The 17,599-nt window shown below is 44.3% G+C and overlaps 1 protein-coding gene across 1 annotated transcript; it reads right to left on the bottom strand.

Moving 5' to 3' along the window:
• Positions 1-13,801: 13,801 nt before the first annotated feature.
• On the bottom strand, positions 13,802-17,599 carry LOC311087011 (uncharacterized protein; the record flags this gene model as incomplete). The annotated part of the gene is made up of 2 exons (XM_084120270.1): positions 13,802-14,249; positions 14,663-17,599. The coding sequence occupies one exon, from the start codon at positions 17,597-17,599 to the stop codon at positions 14,960-14,962; it is 2,640 nt and encodes an 879-aa protein (XP_083976396.1). The 3' UTR covers positions 13,802-14,249; positions 14,663-14,959.

Below are 17,599 nucleotides of genomic sequence, written 5' to 3'. Positions count from 1 at the left end.
ATATTGGCTAATTCTCCTTAATTATTGCCCTTAATTATTGCCCTGTTTTGATCTGTTTTCCTGGAAAAAAATTTTATTTTATTTTATCATCGTTATTTTGTTTTAAGGAAATACAAATTGTGCTTATCAACCTTGAATGACATGGTAATGAAATTATATCACATTATTTTGGCAGTAAAATTTTGGGCGTTTTTTTCTTGTAGTGGGCGGGTTTTGGTGAGCTTTTGGGCTGGAAATCACCGTCCCAATTTAGGGCCTATCAATTGAGAAAACGCTGAGAGAGAAGAAATGAGAGACGAGACGGAGAAAAAGAAGATTAAGGAGGCTGAATAAAAGTATATTTCACACGATAATCCGATATATTTAAACTGAATTCGTCATTAGTTATTTGTATTTTGCTAATAATAACTTTATTTAGCAAGTAGGCCTATTGGTGATATTCGCCATGGATTTCACTCAGCGCGTTCACTCCAAGCGCTCGTATGGTGATTAGCACGAGCGACGAGCCGGATCACATTCATTGGAGAGGAGGCGAACCAGATAGCGCTAACCAGAGAATTTCTTTGTTGCATCGCGGGAGAGCGAGACTATGACGAGTAGATAGTGCCGTTGAAGAAGGAGAAGGAGCAGTCTACCCTTCCGTCACAGTAGGAACGTATACTGACGGAGACAGCGTATGTGAGAAATGTTTTAAAAAATCATGACGTCTAAACTAGGTACATCGCACAACTGATACACACGTCATCCCTCTGTAGGCTACGTCGCCTTTTAAGACGCCTGATACACATGTCTTCCTAGCCTAGAAATCTAGACGCACCCTAGCGCCAGCAAAATTTATTTTGCAGCCAGTGTAGTAGCAACTCTCCGTTGACTTTCGAGCTGGAAAAACCAAACTCTAGTCAGGCCAATCACATCGTGTATAGAGTAGGCGGGGCAAGCTTAACATAATGACGACAGAGTTGTGACAGTTCCCTGCTACTTGAAAACAAAGAATGGCAGCTGCTGCTGGCGAACAGCGGTCTTTCAAATCGGCTTTGGCCACGACTCTGGAGGACTTGGAGTTAAGCTGCTCTTTGAGAAAAGAACAAAGAACGGCACTTAAGTCATTCTTAAAAAAGGAAGATGTGTTCGTAGTTTTGCCGACCAGATACTGTAAAAGTTTAAAGGGGGGGTGAAATGCTATTTCATGCATACTGAGTTTTTTACACTGTTAAAGAGTTGGATTCCCATGCTAAACATAGACAAAGTTTCAAAAATTAAGTTGTACGTTTGAAGGTGTATTTCTGTGCGAAAAATACTCCTTCCGGTTTGTCACAAGTTTTTGAAGGTTTTTTTTCGAGTATGGGCCTGTGTGACGTCAGATGGAGCGGAATTTCCTTATAAGGGTCCTAAAGGCACTTCTCCTGGAAGGGCGCGCGCGCAACCGTAGACCAGAGCGACGAGCGAGAGAGCGAAAGCAGTACGCCCATCAAAGCGCTGTGCTCGCGTTGTCAAAGAAAGAAATGTGTTTTTGGTTGCCAGGGCAAGACAACCCTGCACAGACTCCCGAAGAACCCAGCGTTAAGGGACCAGTGGATGGAGTTTGTTTTTCCAGAGCATCAACGGAGTTCCCTGTTCCTTGCATTTCGACGATGATTGTTTTATAAACAAGGCCCAGTTCGACGCCGGATTTGCAGATCGTCTAATGCTTAAGAATGGAGCAGTCCCAACGATAAAGGTTCACGGTCATGCGTTGGAACCGGAGGCAGTGAGTAAAACTGCTTCAAATGTCTGTGTGTTGTTAGCTATCGGCGCGTCAGCACAGCAAGTAAACAGTGAACAGCACTCGTGCTTCTTTAGCTCCGCCCACACAGCACGCCTCCAGCCGCTCGTTTTTTTCCGGAAAGACTCGGTACAGCCTATCTTTCTTTTATAAATATAATAAAACTAAAGACTTTTTGGAGATATGAAGGATGCAATACTTCTCTATAGGTACTCAAGATTAACATGAGATTGACTGAAACTGAGTGTTTCACCCCCCCTTTAATCTATCAACTCCACTGGTGGGAAAACGCTCTGGTTGATTGTAGCGCTATTGTGTGCAGAGGGAATTTGAAAGACAACCGTTTATCCCACCCCTCGGATTGAGCCGTGCCAATGGTGAGTTGCCAGACCCAACATCTTGATGTAGGTCTGGCTTGCCAGGCTAATGTCTTCCCCATGTATGTCGAATTTAAAACATTTCACAGTATGCATTAGTAGATGTAGGCCTACTTGTTATAGGCTATTGCTTTTACAGTAATTAGTCAACTTATTTCCCAAAAAGGGCCACTGGTGTGTAATAACTATAAGTTTATTCAATGTTTAAAATATTTTAAAAGTAGTATCTATTGAATAAGTACTAGTAGCTAATTAATAAGTAGTATCTAATTAATAGGTACTATCTAATGAATAAGTACTAGTATCTAATGAATAAGTACTAGAATCTATTGAATAAGTAGCCTACTAGTAGCTAATGAATACTAGTATCTATTTAATAGGTACTAGTATCTAATAGGTACTAGTATCTAATGACTTAGTACTTGTCAGGGTCCTGCTCTGACAATCTTGTCTGTTTTGTCAATGTTTAATGTTTCCTTGTTTGTCTTGTGTCTGAGCACATGGCTCTGTCTTTGTTTGTGTTTGCCATGTGCTCCTCTTGTCCTGCCTCCTTGTTTCCTGTTACCACGCCCCCTTGTTTAGTCCACGTCTTGCCCTCGTTTCACTAATTGTGCTCACCTGTTCCTCATGTGCTCTGGTCCCTTTATATTGTGCCTCTTTCTCTCATGTCTTTGCTGGTTTGTTTTTTGTGCTTTGTGGTATAGTCTTGTTTGCCTTTGTATGGTTAAACATAGTTCCTGTTCTAGTTGAGTATTTGATCGTTTCTTGCAGTAGTGTATTCTTTTGTTTTTTCCTTCAAGTCTTGTTCTAGTTAGGTTTTGTTTTTTCTTCTTTAGTTTTATTTCTTCTCTAGGTTATCTTCTCCAGTTTCTAGTTCCCTATAAGTTTGTTCTTTTTTATTTATTTACTTTGATTGCAAGTTCCTTTTTTGTTTTATTCCTAGCTCTTTTCTTTTTCCTCTCTAGTTTTTGTTCTGTTTTAGTTTTAATTCTTTATTTGCCTATTTAATTATACTCTTGTGCCATGTCTGTTTATCTGGTCTTTTCTTGTTCATTGTGAGTCTTGTGTTTGTTCCTGCCCTGCCTTGTATCCTGAGGTTTACTGGCCATTGAGCCCCACTGTCTGACAGCTAGACTGTAACACCTTTCACATTGAAGAGAGCATCAAGCCTCCGGTTCCTTGTGTTCCACACCATCATTGCACCTGGTGCTGCCTCTTCCTCTGCAGTCTTCAAGCTCTTCACCCAGTTCTGGTTTCAGTATGATCATACTTTCTGCCTGTCGTCGTGTCATCTGCCCTGCCCTACTGTTTGAACTGTTTCACACCTCACTCTCCTTGTTGTGCAGAACCTGACAGTACTAGTATTTATTGAATAAATACTAGTATTTAGTAATAGGTACTAGTATCTAAAAAATAAGTACTAGTATCTAAAAAATAAGTACTAGTACCTAATAAATAAGTTTGTACTAGTCACAATTGGAATACATACTAGTCAGAACTGAATAGTTGATATCTGAATGACAGATCCCCATAGAAGTCAATGGCAAAAAATAATAATTTGTTACTAGTAACAAAAGAATAGTTACTAGTCACTATTGAAATTATCTAATGAATAAGTACTAGTATCTATTTAATAGGTACTATCTTAAGTACTAGTATCTAATAATAAATACTAGTAACTAATGAATAAGTACTAGTATCCAATGAGTAAGTACTAGTACCAATTTAATAGGCACTAGAATCTAATGAATAAGTACTAGTATCTTTAAAAAGGTAGCATCTAAAGAATAAGCACTAGTATCAAATAGGCACTAGTACCTAAAGAATAAGCACTAGTAGTTAATAAGTATTAGTACTTAATGGAAAACATACTATCTAAAAAATAAGTACTAGTAGCATGAAAATAGATACTAGTAGGTTTTAAGGATTAAATTTTAAAACGGCTTGCCGGTCGTACCCCTTCTCTCACGTAAAAGTACACGACTGTCTCCTTTGGAAGGTTATCCGTGGCACTATCCACTCGCCATACGAGATAGCCACTCGGGTGAGCAAAAGCCACGACATCATCGTATAGCGGGATCCGTCGCGTTCTGGAAAACATTCCCAAAACATTAGGCCTGCAACAAATGTGAATGAGAGCGAAAATGTGGGCCCACTTAAGTGAGTTTTGTAACTGAATGTAAGTTACTGAGCCGTTGGGTTTATAGCCTAGGCTACATAGCCTATACAGTTGTAGCCTATATATATTTTAAAATACACTCTTTGAAATAAAATAAAACGTCAAATTAAATCCTTTTAAAGTGTGAAACACCTGTGGCGAGGGGGGCGTGGTTTTGCTGAGTCTGTAGCGGGAGAGAGAGGACGGAGCGGAGCGGAGCGTAAGTAGGTCAAGTGCAGATGATGAACACCTGTGTCTGATTTCAGTAATTGGCGTGGAGAGACCGGATATAAGCCGGAGAGTGACAGAGAGAGAGAGAGAGAGACGAGCTGGGACCTCGTGTGACGCTGATCCTGCAAGAGACGACTAAAAGAGAATTCTGAGTTATTGTTTTGTATTGCTGTGCATGTGCATGGTGAACGCGCTCTGTGCGCATATTTCTGTTATTACGAAAAGAGTAAATAAAACGTGCGTCCCAGCTCCAGCCGACCCCTGTCTTCTTCCTTCCTTACTATTGACGAACTGAACCTTATCACAGTGGTGCCGAAACCCGGGAAGGAAGAAGATCGCCGCCGCCATGCAGTCCCCGTCAGGTACACCATTTGCGGACATCATCCAGTCGCTCGCCGGTCTTCATCAGGAGCAACACCAACATCTGCTGGCGATCAAGGAGGAGCAGGACAAACGCTTCGAAGCGCTCCTCCGATCCCAGCATGAAGACCGCGAGCTGTTCCGGAGCTGGGTAGACCGGGAGGCTCGGGCCATCCCCAAGGACAGTACATCTCCTCTGCCGCTCAACAAGATGGGGCCTCATGATGATCCGGAGGCCTTCTTGGATCTGTTTGAGAAGTCGGCAGAGGCCCGGGGATGGCCCACCGGAGACTGGCCAATGCGGCTGATCCCCCTGCTGTCAGGAGAAGCGCAGGTAGCCGCACACCAACTGCCAGTCCAAAACCTCCTGGTCTACCAGGACCTCAAGCGTGCCATCCTGCAGCGGGTCGGTCGGACGCCGGAGCAGCATCGCCAGCGGTTCAGGACCCTGACACGGGAAGAGTCCGGCCGACCCTTCGTGATGGCACAGCAGCTCCGGGACTCCTGCCGCAAATGGTTGATGGCCGACAGTAGCGACGTCGAGGATGTGATCGATCGTGTGGTACTGGAGCAGTTCGTGGCCAGGCTGCCGAGGAAAACTGCGCAGTGGGTCCAGTGCCACCGCCCGACGTCGCTGAACCAGGCCATCCAGCTGGCGGAGGACCAAATGGTGGCGTGCCCAGGGGTCGGCGACCCTCTACCATCTGCCTCTCTCTCTCTCTCTCTCTCTCCCTCTCCTCTCTCTCCCTCCAAACCCGTTCCCCTTCCCAGGACCCGTGGAGGACTCCCGCCGAAACCAGCGCCCCGGTGGAGAGCTGGTTATCCGACGGAGCCATCAGCGATCCCCAGAGTTCCTCCCAGGGGAGGGAGTTCGACCACGGGATTCTTCACCCCGGCCCCTCCATCACCGCTCTCTCCACGCCAATCGCTTGACCCGCTTCCTGCCGCCAGGGCGGCGGTAAAGTCTGGGCCGGCCTGTTGGCGCTGCGGGGACCCAGGACATTTTATTGATCGATGTCCAGTGATGGAGGTGGGGACATTGATCCGGGTCCCCGACGCGCCACAGGCTGCCCTCGATCAAGCTGGCCTATACCAAATACCAGTGAGTATCAAGGGGGGTACATATCAGGCTCTGGTGGATTCAGGATGTAACCAATCCTCCATACATCAAAGCCTGATTCAACCTAGGGCATTGGATAATAGCCGCGTGGTTAAGGTTCGGTGTGTGCACGGGGAAGTGGTGAGTTATCCTATTTTGCCTGTGGATATTCAATTCAGGGGAGAAAAGCATAGAATAGAGGTGGCAGTTAATCCGCACCTCCGGCATCCGATAATTTTGGGTACTAATTGGCCCTCGTTTAATAAATTATTGGGATATTTATGTTCGGATGCCGCTTGGGAGAAAAGAGAGAAGGGTAGTATAGCGGTTGCACAGTTGGGGGAGGCTGAACCGGAACCTCCGGAGCCTGTTTCAGGGGAACAGAGTGCTCTGGAGCGAAACATCCTCCCTGAGCGTGATGATTTTCCCCTGGAACAGTCACGGGATGAAACGCTGAAAAATGCCTTTGATCAGGTTCGCTCTATCGACGGTCAGCTTCTTCATCCTGAACAACCGCTCCCCTATCCTTATTTTTCAATTTTAAAAGATAAGTTGTATCGGGTGACCCAAGACACCCAGACAAAGCAAGATACAACCCAGTTATTAATACCGAGAAGCCGTCGGGAAATGCTTTTCCAGGCGGCTCATTGTAATCCAATGGCCGGGCATTTAGGACAAACGGCTACACTAAACCGTCTCATGGCCCGGTTCTTTTGGCCGGGCATTCACGAGAACGTGCGCAGGTGGTGCGCGTCTTGTCGTGAATGTCAGTTGGTGAATCCACCGGCCACCCCAAAAGCACCATTGTGCCCCTTACCATTAATGCAGGTCCCCTTCGAACGAATTGGTATGGACCTCATCGGGCCATTAGAACGGTCAGCACGGGGACACCGCTTTGCATTAGTTCTGGTGGATTATGCAACGCGGTATCCTGAGGCAGTGCCTCTCCGCACTATTTCTGCTAAGAGTGTGGCGAGTGCACTGTTTCAATTAATCTCCCGGGTGGGGATTCCGAAAGAAATCCTCACCGATCAGGGCACGGCGTTTATGTCACGTACTATTCGCGAGCTGTACGAATTATTGGGCATTAAATCAATTCGAACAAGTGTCTATCACCCACAGACAGACGGGCTGGTCGAACGGTTTAATCGCACGTTGAAATCCATGATTCGTAAGTTCGTACAGGAGGACGCCAAAAATTGGGATAAGTGGTTAGAACCCCTCTTGTTCGCTGTACGGGAGGTCCCGCAAGCCTCCACAGGGTTTTCCCCCTTCGAGCTTCTCTATGGACGTCAGCCCCGTGGGGTGTTAGATGTCCTTAGAGAAACTTGGGAGGACGGACCTTCTAATAGCAAAAATGAAATTCAATATGTCATGGACCTGAGAACAAAACTCCACACTTTGGGGCGGCTTTCAATGGAGAATTTGTTACAGGCACAAGACAAGCAGAGTCGGTTGTACAACAGGGGGGCTAGACTACGTCAATTCGCACCGGGGGATAAAGTACTTGTATTACTCCCTACTTCTAGTTCAAAGTTACTCGCAAAGTGGCAAGGACCCTTTGAGGTTACACGGCGAGTTGGTGATCTCAACTATGAGGTAGTTCGAACGGATAGGGGTGGTGCACATCAAATATATCACCTCAACCTGCTTAAAAAATGGTCGGAGGCGGAGTCAGTGATGCTGGCGACGGTAGTGAGTGGGGAGGAGGATCTCGGTCCAGAAGTGAGTTCAAAATCTCAATCCCTCGCTCTGGCCCCTGGAGGAGACTACCTCTCACCCTCGCAGCTCACGGATATAAAATCTATACAAGCAGATTTTGCTGATGTGTTTTCACCCCTGCCTGGCCGAACGAATCTCATTCAGCACCACGTTGAGACTGAGCCGGGCGTGGTTGTTCGCAGCCGGCCGTATAGATTACCAGAACACAAGAAAAAAGTAGTTCAGAGTGAATTAGAAGCGATGTTAGAAATGGGAGTAATAGAAGAATCCAACAGTGACTGGGCGAGCCCGATAGTTTTAGTGCCTAAAACGGACGGCTCAGTACGGTTCTGTGTGGATTACAGAAAGGTGAATGCTGTGTCGAAATTCGACACATATCCAATGCCTAGGGTTGACGAATTGCTTGATCGACTCGGCACTGCTCGTTTTTATTCGACACTGGACCTAACTAAGGGTTATTGGCAGATCCCCTTGTCTCCCATGACCAAAGAAAAAACAGCTTTCACGACGCCGTTCGGATTACACCAATTTGTTACCCTTCCGTTCGGGTTGTTCGGGGCTCCGGCCACCTTTCAGCGTCTGATGGACAGAATTCTCCGGCCGCATGCTGCATATGCCGCTGCATACCTAGATGATATCATCATCTATAGTGGTGATTGGCAGCGACATATGCAGCATTTGCGAGCTGTCCTGAAGACGCTGAGAAGGGCTGGGCTCACGGCCAATCCGAAGAAGTGTGCAATTGGGCGGGTGGAAGTAAAATATCTGGGTTTCCACTTGGGTCATGGTCAGGTGCGTCCACAAATTGACAAGACGGCAGCAGTTGCGACCTGTCCGAGACCCAAGACCAAAAAGGAGGTTAGACAGTTCCTGGGGCTGGCAGGTTATTATAGGAGGTTTGTACCTAATTTTTCGGACACTGCCAGCCCGCTGACTGATTTAACTAAAAAGGAAGCACCAGATAGGGTCCAGTGGACGGAGCAGTGTCAGCAGGCTTTCACCCAGATAAAGGCTGCTCTGTGTGGCGGTCCGCTCTTAAATGCTCCTGACTTTTCTCTCCCCTTTATCCTACAGACAGACGCGTCGGACAGGGGTTTGGGCGCTGTCCTGTCCCAGGAGGTGGAGGGTGAAGAGCGGCCGGTGCTGTACATCAGTCGAAAGCTCTCTAAGAGAGAGACGATGTACAGCACCATAGAGAAGGAGTGTTTGGCCATCAGATGGGCCGTTCTCACCCTTCGCTATTACCTCCTGGGGCGGGAGTTCACCCTCTGTTCGGACCACGCTCCCCTGCAGTGGCTCCACCGCATGAAGGATACCAACGCGCGGATCACTCGTTGGTATCTAGCTTTACAGCCTTTTAAGTTCCAGGTGATCCACAGGCCGGGTGTACAGATGGCTGTGGCTGACTTTCTCTCCAGGAGGAGGGGGGGGGAGGCTGCAGACCGGATGGCTCCCCGGCCTGAGTCGGGCGGTGGGGGTATGTGGCGAGGGGGGCGTGGTTTTGCTGAGTCTGTAGCGGGAGAGAGAGGACGGAGCGGAGCGGAGCGTAAGTAGGTCAAGTGCAGATGATGAACACCTGTGTCTGATTTCAGTAATTGGCGTGGAGAGACCGGATATAAGCCGGAGAGTGACAGAGAGAGAGAGAGAGAGACGAGCTGGGACCTCGTGTGACGCTGATCCTGCAAGAGACGACTAAAAGAGAATTCTGAGTTATTGTTTTGTATTGCTGTGCATGTGCATGGTGAACGCGCTCTGTGCGCATATTTCTGTTATTACGAAAAGAGTAAATAAAACGTGCGTCCCAGCTCCAGCCGACCCCTGTCTTCTTCCTTCCTTACTATTGACGAACTGAACCTTATCACACACCCTAAAATAACCAGGGCGTTTAACACTTTAAAATTATTTGACGTTTTATTTTATTTCAAAGAGTGTATTTTCACATTTTATTACTTTTCACATTGTTTTACTTAATTAATTTGGTTATTTAAATATATAAAAAGACTCATAAGACAAGTATTGGATCTAGTCTTTATTGCTGCTGAAGAGAATGGCAAATAAATGTAATTATAGGCATAGTTCGAATTACAGGGGGTACTGGGGGGTACTATACCCCCCAATGAAGACCCAGTAACCCCCAAAGGGACAGAAATATTAGTTTTGGGGGGGTCAGATCATTTTTCTGATATTGTGAAAAAATATAATTACAGTTACAATACAAGTCAACTCCTATTTTCACTGTAGGAACATTTTAATGTAAAGCGATTTCAGACACCCCTATTGTGGACCGTACCATTTTTAACCACCGTGGCTAGAAGCAACGGAGATAGAGAACGACTTCAACTTCTCAAGCAAGTGTCAACGTTGAATGACAAAACGCTAGTTTCATAAAGTATCATTCTTTTCAACATTCCTTATTTGTATATTCAAAAATATTTAAAATAATCTAATTTAATACAGTTATAATTTTTCAATGTAAATTATTTAATTTTATTGGTAACAGCCTAGTGTCTAATTATTTTAATTGAATATATTTATCAAATTTAAGAATTCAAAATGAAAGATGGAGCATACATTTAATAAAATTAGGGGAAAATGCCCTTTATAAAGGTACAAAAAATTATTCTGAGTGTTTTCAAACAGTGATGTAATGAAACACTGACAATTTAAGCTTGAAGGGAGTAAAGCCTCTGTTTAGGCTATTAAGGAAATGTAATTTTGACAAAAGAAGAACTTTTATTTTAAATAAATGTTCATTTTAAATCAGCCTACTTCAGTGTGATATGTTACCATATTATCATGCTTAACACTGAGAATTTGAATAATTGTAATGTGATGATCAGATGCAGATATCTAAATCAAAGAATATGGGCGGTTTGCGGGTGGATTATTTATTTTTAATAGTGGATTCGGGTGACTCAAAGTGCAACAGATTAATGAATTTATCTTTAAAATGTACAAAATTTTCTTCTGGGGGGCCATGCCCCCAGACCCCCCTAGAGATACCAAGCTCCACCAACAACAAAAATGTGGGAAACACATTAGGCTGTATGATGATCTACAAAAAAATACACATTTAATTATCTTATTATTAAAATACATTATTATGATTTTACCACCTCCGCCTCATTTTGAGCCAGGAAAACCCCCGAAATAGGCAATAGGCTTCTTGTAAAGGTATTACTTTTACTAGTAATTAGAATGGTATTTCAGTGCACTTAACTTCTAACTTTTGGGAGTTGATCAAAACAGTTCTCTTTTGGATATATAATAACAATGAGATATTCTCTAGCCTACTGATTATCAGTTTGCCGCATGTTTAGACCTTGTATGTGTGTTGCACAACACATGTTGCACTTGGCGATCACGGTGGGGATTGATATGGTAGTGGACCATGATGGTCATAGAAGAAGTGAAGGAGCAGTACCCCCCAATTATGGTGGGGTAATTCGCACTCTGATTATAGGTAATCATAACTCAGGGACGTGCGGTCAGGGTAGGCAGTGCCTCACCAAAGGAAATGTTGACATTACATTTATTAATTCCAAGAACTTTATTAATTCACCACATTATGATTTATTTTATTCCAAATATTAATTTTTGTAACAAAAATTCTCAGGAATACACATATAATATACTCATTTTGCCATTGTTTGCTCCTAAAACCATTGTTTCATGCAGGAAATTCAAGGCCATGGCCATTGAGGCAGAGGTTAGCAGTGCCTCTTTGGTCCATAGGACGTAGTTTACGTAGGTTTGCGCATGCGCAGTCAGTTCTCATGCTGTCTTGAATTATCAACATTGAGGCAGAGACCGAGCTTGCTTCATGTCACGTGATCCACTCACTCTCACTCAATCAGCGCTTCCCGATCTAGCGGCGCCTAGCGTTGGCTGTCAACAGGCCCGGGGTGGGTAATCGGGAGAATCCCCGGTGGGCCGCTTCACTTTTGGGCCGGTCGAGGATTTTTTCCCCCACATTTGTCACGTTAGTTACATTAGGCTACACACGTTCCGCATTCTGACACCACAGCGCGCAGCCTCTGCATAGGTTGTACCATGTGAGGGAGTTCTCCTCTCCCCTCCTATAGAGTTGGTTGGGTCCATAGCCCGTCTTTTCCAAAAAGTTTTCTCAGGTAACTACCGCGGCACCGCCGGCGCCTACCGATAGCTGGGCCGGCCCGGTAGCTATGCGTCAGGGAGGATGGATGGGAGGAAGAGGCCAGGAGGTATGGAAGCTTGTTTCCGCCACAGAATAAAACATTTTAAAAGATAATTGCGACTTTTTATCTCACAATTGCGAGTTTACATCTCGCAATTCTGTCATTATTTCTCAGAATTGCGTGAAATAAAGTCGCAATTGCGTGTTATAAAGTCAGAATTGCGAGATATAAAGTCAGAATTGCGTGAAATAAAGTCGCAATTGCATGTTATAAAGTCAGAATTGCAAGATATAAAGTCAGAATTGTGTGAAATAAAGTCGCAATTGCTTCTTATAAAGTCTAAGTGAATTATTATTTAACCTTTACATTATTTGTTGAACCATGGCATTAATACAAACTACACAATAGTGACTAGGCTGCTTGTCGGTTCGCTGACACCGCGCCGCCTCCCTCTTACTGTGTCCCGCACAGAACATTTGTTTTGTTGTATAAGTCATAAGATAGATGTGTCCATTAATTTGATTATTCGATTTGATTGTGCATTAGCCTCACATATGACTGACTTTGCTGTATGCAGGCAGCGATGTGATGATGCCTGATATGAACTTGGGTTGCTACATTAACTGAATGAATATATGCCACATTGATAGGTCACAGCCTACCCATGACAAGATTTCACCGCACGTTACTGTCATAACTGAAACAAATACTTACCCGGGCTCTGTAGCCTAGGCTATGTCATAATTTCAAGTTTTTATATGCTCGTTTTTTTCTTATGTGGCGGGAATGGGCTTCCATATAACACCGTCTCCTTCCATTAAAAATAATGGCTAGTGTTGTGGCTGGGATATAATGCAAAAATTACGTTTCAGTCGGCTAACATCGGTTAATGGAAACGTTGTCATTTCGCAATAGTTTTTTTATCGACGTTTAGAAAATATCGCAAACGTTTTGCGAAAACAGTACAGTAGCCTAGCCTATATAGGCTATTTATTGTTTGAATTTTGTGATAAAATAGACAGAATTTGAAAGCTGAGACTTTGTCTCTCATATCAAAAGTAACAAAGCACAAAGCTTATTGCGATTTATTGGACAAACATGAAATGTGACACACAGCTTTTCAACTTTCTCTTCATAAATAAAAAATACATAAGCATGCTTGTCCTGTAGGCTACGTTCGTAAATAAAAATGAAAATGTGAACAAAAGGCTTATTAGCATTAATTTGTACGACCCTGTCCGTCAAAATGACGGACAAAACAGAAGTCTAACACGACCCCTGAACGGGGGATAACCCCAACATGAAGTGTCCCTCCTCTCAGGGAACAGGTTAGGCTACGTTATGTAACAGGAGACGTTTCCCAGAAATCACGTGATTTATTTGAACAAACCTGTTTCCTCTGTAGCTCACACTTTCATTTTTTGTTATTCTGGACAGGTTCAATGACCATAAGTCTATAAAGTTAACCAGATATATTCTAAGATTTAGTAAGATTAAGATTCTCTTATGAAGGATTTGGTCACCCTCTGTCTTCATAGGCTGTGTGCAATTTCTTTAATTGTTTCAGTTTTTTAAAACAAATCCAATTGACTTTCAAGTTTGGATGGATTCCAGTCACTGATCAACAGGTGATTTTCATTTATTGTTATTATTATTATTATTATTATTTAATAGTTGTATTATAAAGGAGAATTACATTTTAAAAAAAGTATTTTTAAAATCATTTACAATAATTGATTATTCTTATTTGCTCCTTTCAACTACTGTATATTTATTCTTATTATTGTTATTTTCTTCATGCTGTTTGTTGAAAGCCCACAAGAAGATTTTGTGTGCTATACAGCCTATATTTAATTGTTTTGTGTTCTGTTAGACCTTTGTTTCATTTAATGAAATAAAACATGACAAGATGCACAGATTGTTCATAATGTCCTTTTTTATTATTAGAAGATTTACATCATGTTTATCCACATGATATAACCTTTTTAGCGCAATTTTCCACCGGACAAAATTGCGCTTGTTAACTCATGATTTCTGTTCTGTGCGTCTGTGCGCACCAATCTTGCACTTCTATCTACTCCTCAACCAGACCACCTAGAGACTTCGGGTTTTCGGCATTATGTTAAGGAAGGTCTAATCTCGGGAACGCACAAAAAAAATCCAGGAAAAGATTTACTATCTCTTAGTGTTGTTGTTGGGAAGACTTATAAGGACTGTATTTTATACTATTGCTGGAACTACTTTAGTGTGGTAATCACTCTCGGGTGTCGGTCAGAACACATAAACCAGACCAAGATCTGAATGAATGGTGTTTAATGAATTGTTGCAGTAGACATGGGCATACAGTCTTCCATTCTGCATTTAGATGAGTGTATGTGTGGTTCTAAATGGAAACAAATAACATATGAATAACAGCATATGAATTAACTATTCATACATTCAATACTAAAACAGTAACCGATGCAATTACCATTAACAGTCAGATGCATACGAACCGCCGCTAGGTGGTGTCACGTGTACAGAAACGTGAGTAGCAGTAAAACATGTTACGGATAATATTGTAAATAACTACTTAAAGGATTCAAAGTATAAAACAATATAATCCACAATATAGATTAATAATATCTGCACTGAATGCATAACGTAAATATACATGGAGAGTAATGACAATAAACGAGGTGATTAGTACCATAACTAGCATCGCGTCAGTCAGACATTAGTGATAAATATCAAAATATAACACACAAACACGATTATCTTAATCACTAAATAGCAGATGAAGACAAAAACACTTACTATTCAGCAGTGACGCACACAATATTATCTAAACACTCTCCAAATGGGGAATAATCTCAGCCGCGTCGTCCTGTCACACATCTGCTTCAGAATCGTCCGTGAATCTGCGCAGAAGCAGAGCGCTACTCATTGCGTGCGCTCAAGGGTGCGTTAGAGCACATCAATATGCGTCAGAGGTGCGCATACACGACTATACAGTCATCTGCGTGACCTTTCTTACAGCCGCCCCCAAATGTGTGCAGCACATTTGTTTCTGAATAGGTGATCAGTCCAGTATCCGGGAACAGGCATAAGGGCTTAGTTATCATCTTCATCTGGAACCTCTGGTAGAACTATCAATCTGGCTACAGGTCTAGTGTAAGTTCTGTTGTTTATCCTTACATCCACTGTCCTTATGTGTCCATCTGCACTTGGGTAAACTTTGGTGACAAGACCAACCGGCCAACATGCTCTGGGCAGTTGAGGGTCCATCATCAGTACCACTGATCCTAGGGTCATTTCCGTAGGGTTGGCATTCCATTTCTGGCGGGTTTGCAGGTTCGGGAGATAGTTCTTAATGAAACTAGACCAAAACTGGTCAGCCAGAATTTGGGAATGCCTCCAGCGGCGTCTGCTCAGAAGCTCAGATTTAGGATAGACAACTTGGGGCAGGGACCCGTCCCGCCGCCCCATCAGCAGAACATTGGGTGTCACCGGATCAAGGTCCTTAGGGTTGGAGGACACATATCCCAATGGTTTAGCATTCAACATGCCTTCCACTTCCAGGAGAACAGTATGTAGCACTTCCTCTGTAACAGCTTGACTGCCTACCACTCGGTACAGTGCAGTTTTCACTGAGCGGATTTCCCTCTCCCAAGCTCTGCCGAAGTGGGGTGCACCAGGTGGGTTAAAGTGAAACTTTATCTTGTGTTTGGCAAGCTGGAGTCTGAGTTCTGGGGATAATTCTGCAAGGGCCTCCCGCATCTCTCTTTCTCCTCCACGGAAGTTTGTTCCCTGGTCAGAGAACAACTCGGCTGGTGTTCCTCGCCTGGCGATGAACCTCCTCAAGGCCATCAAAAAGGAGTCAGTATCCAGATTGGTAAGGATCTCTAGATGTACACACCTTGTTGTAAGGCACTTGAAGATAATTCCCCACCTCTTCTCAGTTCTCCTACCCACCTTCACTATAAAGGGCCCAAAGCAATCCATGCCTGTCGAGTAGAATGCTGGCTTATACAGGCGTAGGCGTGCTACAGGTAGGTCTGACATCTTAGGAACTTGAGGGCTTGCTTTCCATCTACGACACTCTGTGCAAGTATGTTGATACCGTCGAACTGCCTCTCGACCTCGTAAGATCCAAAACTTACGACGGATCTCTGCAAACACTCTCTCAGGGCCAGGGTGGCAAAGCCGGGTATCATAGTCTTGAATCAGAAGCTTAGTGGTGGGATGGCAATGATCCAAGATGATAGGATGCATAGCAGCCAGGTCTAAGTCTTCAGATTGCCGCAATCTGCCCCCGACCTTAATGAGACCATCTGTTTCGTCCAGCTCTGGAGACAGGGAAAGTAAACGGCTACTTCGTTGGACTGGTTTCCCATTTTGCAGTAGTCTGAACTCCTCTGCAAAGCTATCCAGTTGTGCCCCTCTCAGGATAAGAATCTCAGCTGTACGGTAGTTGTCAGCATTAGGGTTCCCACTCTGACCTGCCGCCCCGTGAAGCGTCTGCACTGTGGCCTCTAACAGTTCCTTCCAAGTGGTGTACTGATGCACATTGGGTATGTGCTGCTCTTCATCAGGTATGGTCGCGACTCCACAGAATACAGACTTGCGAATTTCTGAATGGCACTCCTCAACTACTGTTGCTGGCAGGGTTGGCCATTTATCTGGGCTTTGGAGGAGAAATGGTGGTCCATGGCTCCAACGGTTAGGCTTAACCAGCTCCTCTAGCTTCTTACCTCTAGTGAGATCATCCGCAGGATTATTCACAGAGTCAACATATCGCCATGAATGTCGATCGGTGAGCTCCTGTATTTCCGCCACTCGGGTGCCAACAAATACCTTAAACCGGCACGACTCAGATTGTAACCAGGATAAGACCGTAGTTGAATCGGTCCAGAGGGTAATCTGGCTTATTGGCAGGGTAAGTTCTTGCTCCATCAACCTACTGAGTTGAGCTCCTGTGAGAGCAGCACAAAGCTCCAATCTGGGCATTGAATGCAGTCGTTTAGGTGCAATCCTTGAACGGGCCACAACAAAGGAGAGATGAGGCTGATTTTGACTGTCTACTGCCCTCAGGTAAGCGACAGCTCCATATGCTTGCTCCGAAGCATCGCAAAACACATGTATCTCATGAGTGATGTTTCTCTCATCCATGGCAGGAGGTACATATGCTCGGGGAAAGGAGATTCTTGGCAGGACTTGTAACTCTCCCTCCCAGTCTCTCCAAGCTTGCAGCAAATCATGGGGCAGTAGGGGATCGTCCCAGTCCCTGTGTTTGTCCCAAAGCTGTCTCACTAGTATTTTGGCACGAGTGGTATACGGCAGAATAAACCCGAGGGGGTCATACTGACTGGCTAAAACCTTGTAGATGTTCCGCATGGTAGGAGCATCATAATTCACTGGTCGATGTTTGTACCTCAGTGTGTCTGTGGAACAATGCCAGCTGAGACCCAGAGCGGATTCAGGATTATCTGTTCGGTCGTGAGCAAACCAAAGTTCTAGACTGTCTGATCGGGCTTCTTTAGGTAGATGGCTGATGAGCTCTGGCTTATTGCTGGCCCATTGGCGGAGTTCAAATCCACCAGAGGCTAGAAGCTCCCTTAGCTTATCTACCAGTGTTCGGGCTTGGTCAGGGGAGGAGAGGCTCTGCAGACAATTATCAACGTAAAAGCATCTCTCAATAGAAAACCTCACATCATCCTCTGGCTGGCTATGACTGATAACGTGGTGCTGCAT

This window comes from Abramis brama (assembly GCF_963993115.1).
Source record: "Abramis brama genome assembly, chromosome: 7".
Lineage (NCBI taxonomy): Eukaryota > Metazoa > Chordata > Actinopteri > Cypriniformes > Leuciscidae > Abramis > Abramis brama.
This window is presented reverse-complemented; position numbering and strand designations above follow the sequence as displayed.